Below are 19,319 nucleotides of genomic sequence, written 5' to 3'. Positions count from 1 at the left end.
CCTACATTGTGAGAAGGGGCAGTAAAGCACAAGCATTGTGTAGTATTGCAAAGCAGAGCCTGTAACTGTAAATCAGAAGCCCCCCATGTGAACATTTAATTGTAACCTATTCATACAAAACAAATTGTTAAAATAAAATGTAAGAAAGTTACACCTAGCAGAGCTCTTTTCACATGTGCATTTAAAAAAAATAAAATTGAAAAGACCACAGATGAATTATATAGCTCATACACTGATCAGCATATCACTGTAACCACTGAGAGGTGAAGTGAATAACATTGATTATCTTGTTACAATGTCACCTGGAAGTGGGGGAGATATAGTACAATGTCTACTGGAAGTGGGGGAGATATAGTACAATGGCACCTGGAAGTGGGGGAGATATAGTACAATGGCACCTGGAAGTGGGGGAGATATAGTACAATGGCACCTGGAAGTGGGGGAGATATAGTACAATGGCACCTGGAAGTGGGGGAGATTAGCCGGCTTCCTAGCCAATCAGGCATGCGGGGGGGGGGGGGGGGTGGGTGGGGGGGTATATATTTGGCAGCAAGTGAACATGTCCTTGAAGTTGATGTATTGGAAACAGAAATAATGGACAACTGTAAGGATTTGAGGGACTTTGACAAGGACCAAATTGTGATGGCGAGACAATGGGTCAGAGCAACTCCAAAACTGCAGCTCTTGTGGGATGTTAGCAGTCTGCAGTGGTCAGGACCTTTCAAAAGTGGTCCGAGGAAGGAAAACCAAAGAACCGACGACAGGGTCAAGGGGCGGCCAAGGCTCATTAATGCACATGGGGAGCGAAGGCTGGCCCGTGTAGTCCGATCCAATAGAAGAGTTACTGTAGCTTAAATTCCCGAAAACGTTAATGCTGGTTCTGATAGAAAGGTGTCTGCCCACAGTGTGCATCACAGTTTGCTGCATATGGGGCTGCATAGCTGCAGGCCGGTCAGGGTGTCCATGCTAACCTGTGTCCACCGCCAAAAACACCTTAAAAATCGTTGAAGTGCAGCAGTGCCGTCCGTCCGTTTTTTTACTACGGGCGGACGGCAAGAGGTTAAGCAACACAACAACGAGTTTGAGATGTTGACTTGGCCTCCAAATTCTCCAGATCTCAATCCAATTGAGACTCTGTGCCATGTGCTAGAAAAATAAGTCAGATCCATGGAGGCTCCACCTCGCAATTTACAGGACGTAAAGCATCTGCTGCTGATGGCTTGGGGCCAGATACCACAACATACCTTCAGAGGTCTAGTGGAGTCCATTCCTTGATGGGTCAGGGCTGTTTTGGTGACACAAGGGGGACCTACTCAATATTAGGCAGGAGGTTATAATGTGATGGCTGATCAGTGTATATTCACCAGGTGATCATCTACTCAACAGTTTATATCCCTAATGGGATAAAAATTAGGATTAGAAAAATCAGGAAGTTTATATCCACCTCCATAGGGGGGATATGGCCAGATGAGTCAGATGGAAAAATATCCATTCCTTGGGCAATGCAAGGTGGCTCCATGCCAATAGCTATAGAAAATGACCATTGCTGAATCCACTAACAAATATTACATGGTTCCAAGAGTCAACTTATCAAGGAAATTATGTTTTGTGACAAATGGTCCTTTAAATGTTCTGATTGGGGCTTGGTTCCTTTAAAGCAGAAAGGAAAAGGGATCAAAGTCAACACCTTCACTTTTGAACACATAAAGCTCCGACAAAACAGCCTCCTATTCCCATTGCATCATCAGAGACGGCACAGACTGTGCAGACATAGACCTACAGACTTTCAGTTCCTACATTGATCCATTTTTTTTATACACTATAAATAACCGGGACTGCAGGAATATGAAACAAAATATTATTTTGTTTTTGGAAATCTCCTAATATGAGCAGAACTGTACCGTCTGCCTAATTGATGAATGTCTCGAAGCAACTGAAAAGATATTTTTAAAATCTGACCATATTGGGCTCAGTGAAGCCTGGAATTTGGGAACAAAATTGTGACAGATCCAACCTGATGTTACGTGCAGACGAAGATATCTTTTTCTAAAAACAAGAAACGTTAAAAAGAAACTCCAGCCTTCAAGTTGAACCTGTGGGCCGGGCTGGGACAGCTAACATAGACAGTGGGGCTGCCAGGGGTGACCAGGTCCACCAATGCAATCCATCCAGGTCTTCATTGTTGCTCTCCGAGTACAGTGTTTATTTATGTTGGTGAAACACTGTCCTGAGTATTCTACAATATTGGTTTATGGGCATCTTATTTGCATGGCTATAATGCTCTGACATATAATAGCTTTCATTTCGTTATTCATGTTTATTTGTAAATAGAGCTTTTTGTATGGTTGATGTGATTATTAGTAGTTTTATGGTTTGGCACCCTCATTCTCAATTTGATCCCAATTAATCCTCTGTTACACACATTAGTCTATTTTATGTGATCATTTACTAATGCTTTTGACTTTCAGTTGGTTTTAAAATGAGGTGCACATGAACTTTAATGGCATCCCAGTCTTAGTTCGTTGGGTTCACTATTGGGTTGGCCCCACCTTTGCCTCTATAACAGCTTCAACTCTTCTGGGAAGGCGTCCACAAGGTTTAGGAGTGTGTCTATGGGAATGTTGGACCATTTGTGAGGTCAGATACTGATGTTGGACGAGGAGGCCGGGCTCGCAGTCTCCACTCTAATTCATCCCAAAGGTGTTCTATCGGGTTGAGGTCAGGACTCTGTGCAGGCCAGTTAAGTTCCTCCACCCCAAACTCTCTCATCCATGTCTTTATGGACCTTGCTTTGTGCAGTGGTGCGCAGTCATGTTGGAACAGGAAGGGCCATGCCCATACTGTTCCCACAAAGTTGGGAGCATGAAATTGTCCAAAATGTCTTGGTATGCTGATGCCTTAAGAGTTGCTTTCACTAGAACTAAGGGGCCAAGCCCAACCCCTGAAAAACAACCCCACACCATAATCCCCCCTCCACCAAACTTTACACTTGGCACAATGCAGTCAGGCAAGTACCGTTCTCCTGGCAACCGTCAAACCCAGACACGTCCATCGGATTGCCAGACAGAGAAGCGTGATTCGTCACTCCAGAGAACACATCTCCTCTTCTCTAGAGTCCAGTGGCGGCGTGCTTTACACCACTGGTGATGTAAGGCTTGGATGCAGCTGCTCGGCCATAGAAACCCATTCCATGAAGTTCTCTACGCACTGTTGTTGTGCCAATCTGAAGGCCACACAAAGTTTGGAGGTCTGTAGGTATGGTCTCTGCAGACAGCTGGCGACTTCTGCGCACTTCAGAATGCGCTGACCACGCTCTACCATTTTACATGGCCTACCACTTTGTGGCTGAGTTGCTGTTGTTCCCAGTTGCTTCCAATTTGTTATAATAACACTAACAGGTGACCGCGGAATATTTAGTAGCAGGGAAATTTTACAGAACACCTGAATCGAATGATTTCGAGGGGTGCCCCAATACTTTTGGCAATATAGTATGTGTGTATATATATATTACATACAGTGTGTGTGTGTGTGTGTGTGTGTGTGTATATGCATGTATTTATGTATTTTTATATTCTGTATTGATATCTCTATGGACACTAATTTTTATTATTATCCCATCAGCCTGGTGCGTTAAGTCCAGACTCTTTTCCATGTTGTTTATGCTCCGCAGTGTTGCCAGTTTGTTGCTTAGATCCAGAATCTGGGATTCCAAACAGACAACTTTTTCAAAACAGTGTTTTGTTTACACTTTATTGTCGATTAGTTGGTTGGAGCCCTAACATAATCCCTTGCAATCAGATTGATAAGGCTTTTACAATGTCTTTGAGCAGGGCTACGGGCTCCTATCACTCCTGTACCATATAACCTTTACACTCTCAAATATTCACTTCTCCGCTCTACAGGTCAAAGTTGGGAAAACCCTCCATGCTGATACATTTACTCTGAGATGGGCTCCTTTGTGATTCTGCAGCAGTGTGTTAGTCAAGGTGGAGTGGCCATCAGCTGGCTTGTAAAGTATAATTCATATGTATCCACTTGATGATTGGACAGACAGCAGAGGAAGCATGGTAGAGTGAGGTGGCACAGTGGTGGTCCCTGAAATGGAGTGGAGGTAGGGTTGCCACCTTTTCTTCCAGTGAAAACCGGACACTCTAGCAAAGCATGGATATTTTTTAAAGTCACGGTTTATTCTTATGTAAATAGCGCCACCCATTAATATGTAAATATCACAGTCAAGACTATTTTCAGTGGGGGCCAGTAGCCCCTATTTTAATTTTGGTTGCCCCTGTCTGCCTAACATCTTTTGAATGAGGTGTCTGGGTTTCATGGCAGCTGAAACCAGGACACAGCATTCAAAACCCGGACTGTCGGGGTGAATTTTGGACAGGTGGCAACCCTAGTTTCAGGCCTCATTTACGCAGCAGTCCACCGCCCAGATATGCACATTTTCACGCCTCGTACGGCAGGAGTTTGCAATTATCTGCGGCCACTCAGCCTGTACAAATCAATGACAGGCTCCGCAGGTGTTCACATATAAATCAAACTTGGAGCGACTGCCTACAGTTAGGAACAGATGAGCAGCCATGGACACAAAAGGTTGACACACATCTGTCCCTAACTGCAGGTAATTGCTCTATGTGTGAATTCATGAGGACAGCCATGCACAGTGTTAGCTTGTCATTGATTTGTACAAGCTTCCTGATCACAAACACCAGTCTGTAGCCATTTTGGGTTGCCACCTTTTCTTCAAGCGAAACCTGAACACTCTAGCGACGCGCTGACAATTTTTGGGGAGAATGAGTCATGGCTTATTCATATGTAAATAGTGACACCCATTCATATGTAAGTATCACAGTTGAGACTATTTTCAGTGGGGGGGGCCCCTATCTTATTTTTGGTTGCCCCTGTCTGCCTGACATCTTGTGTCCGGGTTTCTGCTGCCATTAAACCCGGACACAGTATTCAAAACCCGGACTGTCCGGGTGAATCCTGGACAGGTGGCAACCCTAAGTGGAGGCCTCATGACAGGGTGAGGGAGAGTCTGTATCAAAGCCAATAGAGCAGTTCATCCAATGGGTTCAGGGAGAGCACTCTGCTTGTTATCGCAAATCCATTCTTTAAAAAAAAAAAATATTTTAAGGTATGCTGTGTGAATGGGAATACATAAACATACAGAGGGGGGTTCTCAAATTTGACTGCAAAAGGGACAAAATATACTTTAAGATGGAGCAGCACCCTCTTTGTGTGGTCAGCTCGACTTGGAAGAACCTGAATCCTATTCACCAGGCTAAGGGATCCTTTTCTTCCAAAGCAATCCATAATCTGCAGGTTCGTGTGCTGTTTGCAAGAAGCAGGTTGAACAGGCAGTAAGAGGTGGAGCAGCCAGTCACTGTCAGGGCCATCCTTATAATGAGGCTGCCTGAGGCTCTTGCCTCAGGCGTCATCACTTTGGGTCACGCGAAGGCAGCAGGCAGAGCAGCATGACCGCTCTGTTGCACAATGTGCCACCTTTCCAGCCAAAGCATCCCAGGTTGCTAAGAGCCGGGTGGGGAGGTGTGTAAGAGCCATACACAGATCTTAGCAACCTAGGATGCTCTGGCCGGCGTCCCGCTCAGCTCCTTGCAGCCAGTGATGCCCCTGGTTTCCAGATGATGCAGAGGCCACACCCCTGCCTACAGAACCCAGGCACCTCAGCCCCCCACCCTCCCCTTATAGAGTGCACCACCAGCAAGGCATCAACCCCCCCGGCCGCCTCAGGCAGTGAAAAGGCTATTGACACCCCTGGTCACCGTCCTTACCTCACCAGCACCTTGGAAGACAAACTTGTGGTCAGAAAGTCTATTGTTTGTGATCCTGAGAGCAGCCAAAATCCCAGCTACCGCCACGGATGCCGTTCCTGCAACACAGAAAAATGAAGACAGTCACACCTCATGTAATAAAAGCAAAGATTGAACAAAGCAAAGTGCAGTTATAATTGACATTGTCTCCCAGTTCTGGACAGAGTTGTTAATACTCAGTCTCAGCACATAACAGAACCACCTTGCACGTTGCGCTTTGCAGGCGGGTGCCTACCCTTTAAAGAGCCTGCAGGGTCTGTGCAATCGCCCCACTACTGTCTGCTATCCAGACTGATAATGATCATTGCTCCCACTGCAAGCCTGATTAGATCTTTCAGCATGTGCAACATCAATATGAAGCCGCTTTCAGTTAAATTTCACATTTGACTGCGTAAATAAGGAGCTTTTGGAGAGCAAAATGTGCAACAGATCACCACTAGGTGTCAGTACGTCCGCATCCATGTCCAACTTCTGCCTCATTGGGTCTCTGAAGTGGCCAGCTGAAGGAGAATCAATTTTCATTTTGAAGATCTCTTTATTATATTATAAATAACAATAATTATATGTTCTGCTCGCTAACCATGAGATGGAGACCAAACAGTCGCCTTGTCCTGCCACCCACACAATCAATAAGCTAAAAGACTGTAATCTTAGCTGGCAGACTATCATGACAGCACAATTATGACTTGAAAGTACTGTAGATGACTCTGAGTTTATCACAGATAATTACCATGGATAATAAATCAAAACCAAATTAGTAAAAAGACTTTCGGTTTTATTCTCTCTTTTTGCATCTCAGTGCTGCTGATCTCCTCCAGCCACATTCAGCCACTTCCTGTCTCCATGCACTCACTCAAGCATCAGCGGCATATTGCTTTGGACCGGCTTCCTAATAATAAGAATGATGGGCGATGCCTAAGTAATACGTGTCAGAACGGCCCCAAGTAGTCTCCACCAGAAGATCACGTGACAGGTTGACAGCAAAGTTGTCATCCTACAACAGGAAGTGCCTGAACAACCCAGATAGCAAGCAATTGAGCTGCAAGTTTGAAAATGACTTGCTAAACTTTTACAGACTCGCCAAGATTCACAATTTTGTTGCACAATTACAGCAAGTCTGCATTGCAAGTCTCCAGACCAGCGAGCTTGCAGAGCTCTTGCTAAGACCTGCAGGACTCTTGCTGTAGACTTGCCACGCAAATCTGCTACAAATTCAAAAAGTGTCAACTAGAACTTGTGCTACAAGTGTTCTGCAAGTCTACAACCTGCCAGGAATATGTGCAGCAAGTTAACAAGAATTACAATTTCACCCTGGCACAAGTTTGTAGCAAGTTATCCTTGCTATCTGGCAAGGAACTTAATGGCAGAACTGACTTTTGAAATTACATTAACATGTTAAAGTTTGTATCAAATTATTGTGATTGGGTTTAGATTTATTTTAAAGGAGAATTATGAGGCGAGTGATTTTCACTCAGCCTCATAATCTGAGACGACCTGTGACAATGAAACTGTCACAGGTCGGCTCAGTAGATCGGGAAGTGAGCGAACACATGCCGGCGCTCGCTCACTTCTCGATCTATCCCTGCAGAGAGCCGTGACTGTCACTTACGGCTCCCTGCAGGGTCTCCCCCCTCCCCTGTCCGATCCTCCAGTGCCGACTAGGGTTGCCACCTGTCCCAGGTTCAGCTGGACAGTCCGGGTTTTAAGTCCGGTATGTGCTGTGTCTGGGTTTCAGCTGGCCTAAAACCCAGACATAGCACATACAAGACTCAAAACCCGGACTGTCCAGTTGAATCCGGGACAGGTGACCACCCTAGCGCTGACTGGCGGAACGGACGGGGGAGGGGGCGGGTACAGCTGGCTCTGCCTCTAGATAGGCAGAGTCAGCCGTCACTCACGCAGCTGGGCGGATCCAGACAGAATTGTCGGGATCCGTTCCGGCTACGACGTCTCAGTATACCGCAAGCTGCAGCTCGCGGTATACTGAGCTTTGGGTGACGGGAGGACGCTAGTTTAGGAGAACTATGGGGAAAAGCCCTAACCCCATAGGTTCTCCTTCAAGGATTGGCACACATTTTAAAGACCCCCCTAGTGCCCAGTCTCATATTGTCCTCTTTTATATATGTACATATTAATGTCTCTTGTGTTTCCCTTCATGATCTTTTTCAAGTGTCTGAAACATAGGAGTATGTTCCAAATACCATTCGCACTCCTGCGGTCTTACAGTTCAAAAAAGGGTATCTGTGGTGCTCAAGGTGACCACACGGATGGCGCCGCGCAAGCACTAACATTAAGATCAAGAATTTCACAGGCAATTTCACACTGGGAAAGTCATGTATCAATATTACATTGATCTATTTATTCAATGAAGGATGTCACATAATGTCATATAGTGCTAACGTTTCGGATCCTCGCAGGGATCCTTCATCAGAGTGACACAGTGACGCCCGTGTAACCAATAATTTTTGAGAATGAAAGATAGAAGATGATTGGTTGATATGGGCAGATGCTCCAGATTCTGTCTGCTCCAGTTTTAATAAATCCCCGCTTTATGTACAAATAGAGGTGGACAATGTGAGACTGGGCACAAGGGGGGTGGCGTGTCTCTTAAATGTGTGCCCATTCTCTTAAATGTGTCATCTATGTAGGTGCTTATATACCCTGGCATGACCCTATGTTTCAGATGCTTGGAAAGGATCATGAAGGGAAACACTAAAGAGACATAATATGTAAATACTGTATATAAAAGAGGAAAATATGAGACTGGGCACAATGTGGGTCTCTTATATATGTGCACATTCCCTTAAATGTGTCATCTCTGTGGGTGCTTATACACCCCGGCTTGACATCCCTATGTTTCAGACGGTTGGAAAGGATCATGAAGGAAAACACTAAAGAGACATGGTATGCACATATATAAAAGAGGACAATGTGAGACTGGGCACAAGGGGGGGGGCGTGTCTCTTAAATGTGTGCCCATTCTCTTAAATGTGTCATCTATGTAGGTGCTTATATACCCTGGCATGACCCTATGTTTCAGATGCTTGGAAAGGATCATGAAGGGAAACACTAAAGATTCTTTGAAATGCATGCCCATTCTCTTAAATGTGTAATCTCTGTGGGTGCTTATACACCCGGACTTGACACTCCTATGTTTCAAGTTCATGAATTTCACCGGCACACACTGGGAAAGTCAAGTATCAATATTACATTGATCTATTTATTCAATGAAGGATGTCACATAATGTCATATAGTGCTAACGTTTCAAATCCTCGCAGGGATCCCTCATCAGAGCGACACAGTGACCTGTGCAAACAGCAAAAGCAAAAAAGAATGCAGCTCTGCAATTTCTAATACATCATTAAATATATATATATATATATATTTATTCTGATATCGGCCTCTTAAGTCCATGTACAGCAGAGCTGGAGTGTGAGAGGAAGAAGCAGCACAAGGTTGAATGAAGCTGACTAAGGACATCTAGTGGTAGCAAACAAGTACTGCAGTCAAACCAAATGTACAGTATTTTGTTAAATGCAAGCAGTGCAAGGTAATACATTTGTCCTGGTATCAGCCTATTGCAGTCCCTGTACAGCTGAGCTGTAGTGAAAGAGGAAGGAGCAGCACAATAAGCCAATCAGATCATGTACTGACAAGAGGAGAGAGCAGAGTGGTGGGTCCAGGTTTCAGAGGAAGTGGGTTGAATAATGCTGACTGAGGACATCTAGTGGTAGACAATAAGTACTGCAGAGCAAATTTCTGGACTGAAGCTGAATACTGCAGCAAAAGGTGGTTTTATTTCATCTTTCAACAGACTGCTCGTGTTTTTAACTCATATTTTTTAGGCTGGATTTCTGCATTTAAAATATTATCATCAATTTTGGAATAACCAGGACTTTGCCCGAAATCTTACTTCAATATCTCAGGAATGAAAGTGGCAGCATTAATCTGCTTTCCTCTGCAGTAAATCAGAGGGGACACAGTACTGAATAACTGTAAATATTTGGTACACAACATCCCTAGATCTACGATTGCCTGAAATGCTTTGGCTGCAAGCCAGATAAAAGAAATGGAAATAACTTGTGTTCTGGAAATGCCCTTAGATGTTTTTGTAACTCTGCACAATAGGAATTTTGGAATTCTCCATCAGGAACAAAAAAAAAAAATACTGGTAACTCAGTAGATGATGTGTTTTGACTTGGGATAGAACGGGCCCCAGGGGAGAGAGTTTTGTTAATCATACATATCTTCTCGAACTGTAACAGAATTCCCACAGCAGAGACGCGGTACTGTAAGCCCCCAATCCTAAGCCTATGCGTGGTGTTGCGAGTGCCAACGCTCAACATGAAGAATCCCATTATGGGGTTAAAAGCTTGCTTCAGAGCCTTGGACCCGCCGCCACCCTTCTGATTGACGGGTCTGCTGGACCTATCAGATCACATCAGTCATTACTGCAGTAGGAATGAAAATAGGACGGGCTTACTGGTGCTAAAACTAATTAATCACCTTAGGACCAGAATAATTTTTAACATTTTTGTACACACATCCTAAAATCTGTATTTGTGGCTAGAAAGTGTCTAACCCCCCTACCCTCCCAAACAATTATAGATTTTCTGAAAGGGGAGGCCCTGTGGAATAAAAAAATGGTAGCTGCATTTTTTTTATTGCATGATATGTGTACAAACGTTTATCAAATTGATATTTTTAGGAAAAAATAAAAGGGGGTTATTCACTAAGTAGCCGACGGCAGCCGAGTGAATAACCGAGCCGAACAACGATCGGCTATTCACTTCGACCCCATACTGCCGATTTCAGCCGAACAAGCTCACTGCGTCCAGCATTGTCCACAAAAACGAAGACTCGTCAAAATAAAAAAAAAACAACGCCTGCCGACCCGACCGCACGTGACGAACTCCTGCTGCAGAATCAAGATCCCACCAAAAAGTTATCCAATGACGTAATCCAGGGATCAATCAGGACATCAAGCATTGTCCACGACAACAACGACTCATTGAAAAAAGAAAACCAATGCCTGCCGACCCGACCGCACATGACGAACTCCCGCCGCAGAATGAAGAATCTGACAGATACCAGGCAAAATATAAACAATTGGTCTTGTGCTTGCCGATGTTTGTCTGCTGCTGCTGCCACCCTTGGCTATCAGCCTATCCTGACTCTGTTCCTGCTCGGCAATATGGTACTGCACCTTGGATCTGCCTCTACATTACCTTCCAATGACATGGAAGAGCCACCATTTTCTTAAAGGAGAACTATGAGGTGAGTGCTTTTCACTCACCTCATAGTTCTAACCGACCTGTGACAATGAGACTGTCACAGGTCGGCCCAGTAGATCGGGAGATGAGCGAACACATACCGGCGTTCGCTCACCTCTCGGTCCTGTCACGGCTCTCTGCTGTGACAGGGGAGGGGCTGGATTCCCCCCTCCCCGCTCCGATAGCGCTGACTGGCGGAACGGACGGAGGAGGGGGCGGGTACAGCTGGCTCTGCCTCTAGATAGGCAGAGCCAGCTGTCAGTCACGCAGCTGGGCGTATCCCGGCATAATTGTCGGGATCCGCTTCAGCTGCGGCGTCTCAGTATACCGCGAACAGCAGCTCGCGGTATACCGCGGCGTCTCAGTATACCGCGTGCTACAGTTCGCGGTATACTGAGCCTAGGGTGACGGGAGGACGCTAGTTTATGTCCTTCCGTTACCCTAAGGAGAACTATGGGGAAAAGCCTTAACCTCATAGTTCTCCTTTAACATCTAACAATTTTAAGAAGTCTGCAACTTCCAATACACAGGCACAGCGGCGTCAGCAATCTTTACAAAAACACTGATTAGCCTCTGTCATATGGAAAATGATCTATTGTGGAACAACTGGCCATTCTAAAAGTAACCTTTTGGCCTGCAGTGTTATTGAATCAGACCATCCCTCAGCATGGCCCCATTAACATGCCTGTTCAGTGGGGAACCAAAGTTTCTCATCGAATCTCTTGTGTTTTATCTACTTGATGATATTTACTCAGCAATACATGTTTATCTTCTAGATACATTGTGTCCCCTACTAAGTGTTATAATTGCTGAAATGCTCAGTTTAGAAAAACTCAAGTGGACTCTGGAGGGGAAGATAATTGATGTACAACAGATGAGAGTGAAGGATATTTGTAGAGTAAGAAAAAAATCTGCAGTGAATATAAAATCTTGATTGTGACTGAGAAAATGCAAGTCACCCATAGTGTTCCCGACGTTTTATTGCTATGCCGGCCTCTGAATGGGCAGTCGAGTCAGACACACTGGAGCTATTGGAGTGTTCCATAAAGAACGAAGGTGCCAGAAATGGGAATTTTACTAAAATTACCACCAGGAAACCAGGCTGAGAACCCACTGCTGGGGATGCATACGCCATGTTTATTGACACCATTATGGGTTTATTGGTGCGCCAGACTATTTACTTGGCTCTCAAATCAGTACAATGGTCCTTTAAAATGCTACAGTTTCTGATACTGCACAGACACTTATTTCTTGATTGATTCACAGATCCTGAAGGAGGTCTGGCACATCCAGGAGGAACCCATCGGTCTACGTGTAAAAGTCAGCACCCCCTGGCGGCACCAAGGGGATGACAACCCAATCCAGGGAGCCTACTGCAGCACGTGGGCCAAGAGGTTGGACCCAGCACGTGGACCTCCTACTGTAACTGGGGGGACTCCGCCATATTGCAACCTCCAGGCCTCTACGGTTAAGCATGGCCATGTGGCCAGATCTGAGTCCTTAGTCTTAAGCTGCACCTTATGATTGTATGATATCCATAATGTAGGTTCAGCCCCAGGGCTTAGGCCCAATGAGGAGAAGAGAGATTTTCCACTCACCCCTACATACCGTCACACTCATGGCTCTGCTCTTGCCATGCAGCCTCCTTTCTAGCAGCTCCACCTTTAGTATTTACACCCAGGAGGGGGACATGAAGGCCAGCCAGACTGGCTGGTGGCAGGATGGATCCCTACCCTAACCCCTCCTTACATGCACACTGGCTGAAGACAGGATGGATCCCTACCATAACTGCACTTTTCCTACTCCAAATGTTCACCATCTGCAAAAATCTGTCAGCGCACTGTTGCTGAGCCCCTACAGCGTTCTTTTGGATTACTGCAGTTCCTTTGCCACAGCAGCCCAGATGAATGGTCACTGCTTTGTGCCTCCATTTGGCATCAGCCAATCAAGCAACTCTCCTAGGCTAAAGAGTACCTTTCCTTGTCACCAAGCCTTACCTGAATGTGGTGTGTTGCTGTACCTGTCAGAAGTATGGGGCCACCTTAAAGGCATGCCTGCTCTGAAATTATTATATCTATATCTGGAAATGCAGATCATTTTGAGTTAGTGACTTTACAGAGCTTCCTTGGGGCAGCAAAAATCTGTTTTAACCCTCTTTCTAAAATGATAAAACTGTTTAAATTGGCATTTTGTATTAGCCAAGTGATTAAAACCCCATGTTAGGTATATTTTTTTAATCTGTGTTTCATCGGGTGGGGAGGCAGTTTGGGGACGACGACTTTGCGATTTCCTTTTACTTCCTATTCTGTAGACCCAACAGAGTTTGAAATTTTGGTTGGCTCTCTTTCAATTCCGTGACAGTGGATCTCCTAGGCAAGAGCTCTGACAGGAAAAAAAACGCCTGGCTGGGGTTCTGCTTTAAAGAACTCTGGAAGAAATTTGATTAACCCTTGCAGTGGGGCTACCCTGGCACTCCAAAGGTTAACTGCTCGTTTTTGCTAGGTGCTAAAAGAAAAAGTTATACTCACCAAAACTGCCAAGCAGACTCCCTGCTTCTGCAGTCACTGATGCGTGTCTCCTCCTCTTGCATATGGAATGTTCCTCAGCGTCCTCACGTCTATACACTTGTATAGAAAGTGATGACACAAGGATTCTTAGACTGTTGCAGGGGAGGGGCAGAGAGGCTGCAGGGACTAGTCTAAGAGCATGCTGGCTTCAATGATGGAGTGAGTATAACTTTTTTTAAAGGAGAACTATGAGGTGAGTGCTTTCCACTCACCTCATAGTTCTAGCCAACCTGTGACAATGAGACTGTCACAGGTCGGCTCAGTAGATCGGGAGGGGAGCGAACACATTCCGGCCTTCGCTCACCTCTCGATCCTGTCACAGCTCTCTGCCGTGACAGGGGGGGGGGCTGGATTCCTCCTACAGCGTTCTTTTGGATTACTGCAGTTCCTTTGCCACAGCAGCCCAGATGAATGGTCACTGCTTTGTGCCTCCATTTGGCATCAGCCAATCAAGCAACTCTCCTAGGCTAAAGAGTACCTTTCCTTGTCACCAAGCCTTACCTGAATGTGGTGTGTTGCTGTACCTGTCAGAAGTATGGGGCCACCTTAAAGGCATGCCTGCTCTGAAATTATTATATCTATATCTGGAAATGCAGATCATTTTGAGTTAGTGACTTTACAGAGCTTCCTTGGGGCAGCAAAAATCTGTTTTAACCCTCTTTCTAAAATGATAAAACTGTTTAAATTGGCATTTTGTATTAGCCAAGTGATTAAAACCCCATGTTAGGTATATTTTTTTAATCTGTGTTTCATCGGGTGGGGAGGCAGTTTGGGGACGACGACTTTGCGATTTCCTTTTACTTCCTATTCTGTAGACCCAACAGAGTTTGAAATTTTGGTTGGCTCTCTTTCAATTCCGTGACAGTGGATCTCCTAGGCAAGAGCTCTGACAGGAAAAAAAACGCCTGGCTGGGGTTCTGCTTTAAAGAACTCTGGAAGAAATTTGATTAACCCTTGCAGTGGGGCTACCCTGGCACTCCAAAGGTTAACTGCTCGTTTTTGCTAGGTGCTAAAAGAAAAAGTTATACTCACCAAAACTGCCAAGCAGACTCCCTGCTTCTGCAGTCACTGATGCGTGTCTCCTCCTCTTGCATATGGAATGTTCCTCAGCGTCCTCACGTCTATACACTTGTATAGAAAGTGATGACACAAGGATTCTTAGACTGTTGCAGGGGAGGGGCAGAGAGGCTGCAGGGACTAGTCTAAGAGCATGCTGGCTTCAATGATGGAGTGAGTATAACTTTTTTTAAAGGAGAACTATGAGGTGAGTGCTTTCCACTCACCTCATAGTTCTAGCCAACCTGTGACAATGAGACTGTCACAGGTCGGCTCAGTAGATCGGGAGGGGAGCGAACACATTCCGGCCTTCGCTCACCTCTCGATCCTGTCACAGCTCTCTGCCGTGACAGGGGAGGGGCTGGATTCCCCCCTCCCCGCTCCGATCCGCCAGCGCTGAGTGGCGGAACGGACGGGGGAGGGTACAGCTGGCTCTGCCTCTAGACAGCGGATCCCGGCATAATTGTCGGGATGCACTTCAGCTGCGGCGTCTCAGTATACCGCAAGCTACAGCTCGCGGTATACTGAGCCTAGGGTGATGGGAGGACGCTAGTTTGTGTCCTCCCGTTACCCTAAGGAGAACTATGGGGAAAAGCCTTAACCCCATAGTTCTCCTTTAAGCACCTAGACACAAATAAGCAGGGGTAGCCCCACTACAAGGGTTAATACATTTTCCCCCCGTAGTTCTTCTTCAAGTTGTTTGATAACGTATTACAGTCATTACATATATCAAATGTGACGTCATTTCCTGCAAAAAGCGATAATGTGTATAACAGGCATGTAAACTATGACATGCACAGAAGGCCTCAGTGAAATAAAGTTTAAAGTTCACCTGTTTCAGGGGTCTGACACAGCGGACCTCTGACCCAGAAGAGGCATGCAGCATCCAACTCACCCTCTTTAATTTGTCATAATGACCACAATTATGGAAACTCCAGAATTTTAAAGCGGTCACCAGAACAACTGCCATGGCTAAATCTTCCAAAGAGGACACTTGCCTTAACTTGTTTCAGTAACCATCAATTTAGAGAGATATCCTCTCACTTCCTGTTATGTCTCCTGGAGAGGTTGTAAAGGGAAATCAACCCAAAGAGACATGAGCAGCAAAAAGTGATCCAATAGAGAGTTTAAAACCCTTCCCTACTCTATCAGTGCATATACACAATAAGAACGCTTCAGAATGAAGCCATTAAAATCACAATGCACGCAGACTATGCAGTTGGAGACTACTTCTTGTGTTATAATTAGTCGCGGCTTGCTTTACTTATTTGCAAGCGTCTCTTGTCATAATTTCCACATCCATTTTCAGCCGCAGCTATGTCAACATTCAGATGTTCAGATATCTTACTCTTATATAAAAGGCACGGCTATGGCCCAGAGTGACGGAAGTTCTTTAGAACCAGATTTCACAGACATCAAATAAGAATAAACTGGGTGTGGATAGGGAATACGAATGAATAAATTCTCATCATTAAATTACATGTGCTTGGTGTTCCAAAATCTGCCACAGCGGGACACACAGCATGATTACTAAAAATAAACCCAACATCTAGCTCTATAGTTATAAATTGCGCTGGGTTATTAAAAAAAAAAACATTTACTGCAAAAGAATGCTTGTTGTGAGCTTCAGATATTTACATATTTACTGTGCCTTATTTTCAAGATTATATTTCATGCTGTGATATGTCGGTGTAACCTCTTGTGGCGCTATTTAGGTAAGACAGGTAAATGGCATTTTTTCCGAGCCAGTGCTGTGGAAATTAAACAGAACTTGTAACATACACTTGAACCTTTTGTAAAGGTTTGCTATGTTAAAGGGAGCAAGTAGAAATTATAATTGCATCTAAGCAGTACCTTGATAAATGTAAAAACAAACGACAAACGCACTCAACAATTTGTTACCAGTTATACAGTAAGGTGCACACGATACCAAAGTGGTAACAAATTGTTGAGTGCGTTTGTTTTGCTTGACCAATTTGGTGCAGCGACGCATGGGGTTTCTCAGCTGCCATTAGGATGTGCGGGATCCCTTGTGTGTTTCTGTGCCTTTAAGGAGGTTGGGCGTCCTCCTGACAAACCTGCACCCAATTTGATATCTTCTGCCCCCATGTGCTCCAAGATGGAGACTCTCATAGTTTAGAGTTAGGACCGCACTATAAGAGGTGCCTTGGCGCGGCAGTGCGGCTTTCACATCCCCTGCAGAAGACGTGTATCCCAAACTCTGTCATTATCCTTAGTGGTGAGACATGTTGTTTTACATGCTGGTTTGTGAGTGTGCCATGAGGCCTTTCTGCTGTTTTATCCGTAATATCCTGACACGACATTGGATGCATCTCTGCATACACTTCCTGGTTATGGCAGTACAGTACTAATTGTCTCTCTGTGGACATGTTCTTGGTATGGTATAGATTGCGTCTCTGCAGAAACTTCTTGGTTATGGCAGCATAGTACCAATAGCCTCTCTGTAGACATGTTCCTGGCACGACATAGATTGTGTCTCTGCATACAATTCCTGCTTATGGGAGTACAGCACCTATTTTCTTTCTGTGGACATGTTTCTGGTATGACATTGATTGTCTCTCTGCAGACAATTCTTAGTTATGGCAGTATGGTACCGATCATCTCTCTGTGGACATGTTCCTGGCACAGTATTGACAGTGACCGTGCAGACAATTCCTGGTTATGAGAGTGTAGTCCCGATTGTCTCTCAGTGGACATGTTCCTGGCATGACATTGATTGTGTGTCTGCAGACAATTTCTGGTTATGGCAATATGGTACTGCTCACTCGCCTCTCTATTAACATGTTCCTGGTACCGTATAGATTGTGCCGCGGTGGACATATTGCTGGTTTTGTACTCCTTGTGTTTCTGTGGAAATGTTTCTGGTTGTGTCACTATGGTACTGGTTGGGTTTCTTTAGTCAATTTTCCAGTTTGTCTATATTATTTGGACAATTCTGTTTTTCAGTACCTTTATAAAAATGTTTGTGTGTTCGAGTGCACGTATGGGGTGGAAAGGGGGTAAATAGTTGCACATGGCAGCTGGCCTAGAGAGAAAATGATATAGATCCAGCCTTGCCAGTAAGCTAAGAGACGAAAAACAGTATTTTCCCGCATTCTTTTGCATACGCCTGTAATGTGCCCAATTTTTGTATTTTTCCTAATGTTCCTAATTTTAAATTATGTTATGATAGTATGCTGTGGTTGCACTTGGGAGTTCAGCTGGAAACACAAGTAAAGCCCAAAGTATCTTATGTAATATGTATAGGTTTGTTATCTACATAAAAAACATTAATGACTTTCTTTTCATGCAGAAAATAAATAAAATGTCGAATGTTCATGTAATCTAGACCGCTCTGATGGTTTATAAATAAAACAGAGAAACAGATCTTCCCACAATGATATCTAATATAATGGTATTATGTGCTGTTTATTGTGGTGTTGTGCCAATGCAATCATCTGGATCGCCTCAAGTTCTCATGTTCCTGAGAGAGAAGCTGAGGAATTGAATTTCTATACTGTAATCAGAACAACATTTCACTGGCATTTAAAACAGCAATAATGAGGAAAAAGAGAAGAATCAGTCATATGAAACTTGAGAATACATGGAGGCAATGGACAGAAGAGGGAGTAACAGAGAAAGGTAGAGAGTAAGAGGGAAGGACAGGGAAGGCAGTCAGTGCCGGAAGGATAAAGAAAAAGAAGGGCAGGCAGCACAGAGAGCATAAATAACTGAGAAGGGCAGGCAGTACAAAGGAGGAGGAAGAACAGAAAAGGGCAGGCAATACAGAGAGGATGAAGAACAGAAAAGGGCAGGCAATACAGAGGGGATGAAGAACAGAAAAGGGCAGGCAATATAGGGAGGATAAGGAACAGAAGAAGGGCAGTCAGTACAGAAAGGATGAACAACTGAGAAGGGCAGAGAGTACTGACAGAATAGGAAAAAAGAAGGGTGTACAGAGAGAACACATAATGACAGGCAGTAAAGGGAGGATAAGGAACAAAGGAAGGCAGGCAGTACAAAGAGGAAGAGGAACAAATAAGGGTAGGGAGTTCAGACAGGATGAAAAACTGAGATGAGCAGGCAGTAAAGGGAGGATAAGGAACAAAGGAAGCCAGGCCGTACAAGGAGGATTAGGAACAAAGAAGGGTAGGGAGTACAGAGAGGATGGAAAACAGAAGAACAGGAAGTAAAGGGAGGATAAGTAACCAAGGATGGCAGGCAGTACAAAGGGGGATAAGGAGCAAAGAGGGGTAGGGAGTACAGAGAGAATGAAAAACAGGGAAGGACAGGCAGCAAAGAGAAAAAGAGGACGGAGAATGACAGAAAGCATTGTTTGGATGAAAAACTAAGAAGGGACAGGATTATACATTGAATATAGAAGGGCAGGTAGCACAGTGTGAAGAACAGTGAAGAGAAAATATTATAGATTTGATGAAGAACGGTGAACATCCGTGGGATGGGAATGGGATCGTAGACAGGAAGAAGAGCTGGGGGCTTGGAGTATAGATTAAGACCAGAGAATGGTAGAAAAGATCTAGGGGTTAAAAAAAAAAAAAAAAAAAAAAAAAAAAAAAAAAAAAAA

General features: G+C 44.6%; 1 protein-coding gene across 1 annotated transcript in view; it reads right to left on the bottom strand.

Moving 5' to 3' along the window:
* Window positions 1–19,319, bottom strand: part of ME3 (malic enzyme 3) — a 126,467-nt gene that overhangs the window by 15,374 nt on the left and 91,774 nt on the right. The window contains exon 9 of the mRNA XM_018553248.1: window positions 5,799–5,896. Coding sequence (XP_018408750.1) covers window positions 5,799–5,896 — 98 coding nt within the window. The remainder of the gene's footprint in view (window positions 1–5,798; window positions 5,897–19,319) is intronic.

Source organism: Nanorana parkeri, unplaced genomic scaffold (genome assembly GCF_000935625.1).
Source record: "Nanorana parkeri isolate BGI_ZX_2015 unplaced genomic scaffold, ASM93562v1 scaffold114, whole genome shotgun sequence".
Classification (NCBI taxonomy): Eukaryota; Metazoa; Chordata; class Amphibia; order Anura; family Dicroglossidae; genus Nanorana; species Nanorana parkeri.
The sequence above is the reverse complement of the archived record's forward strand: the minus strand, read 5'-3'. Positions and strand labels throughout refer to the sequence as shown.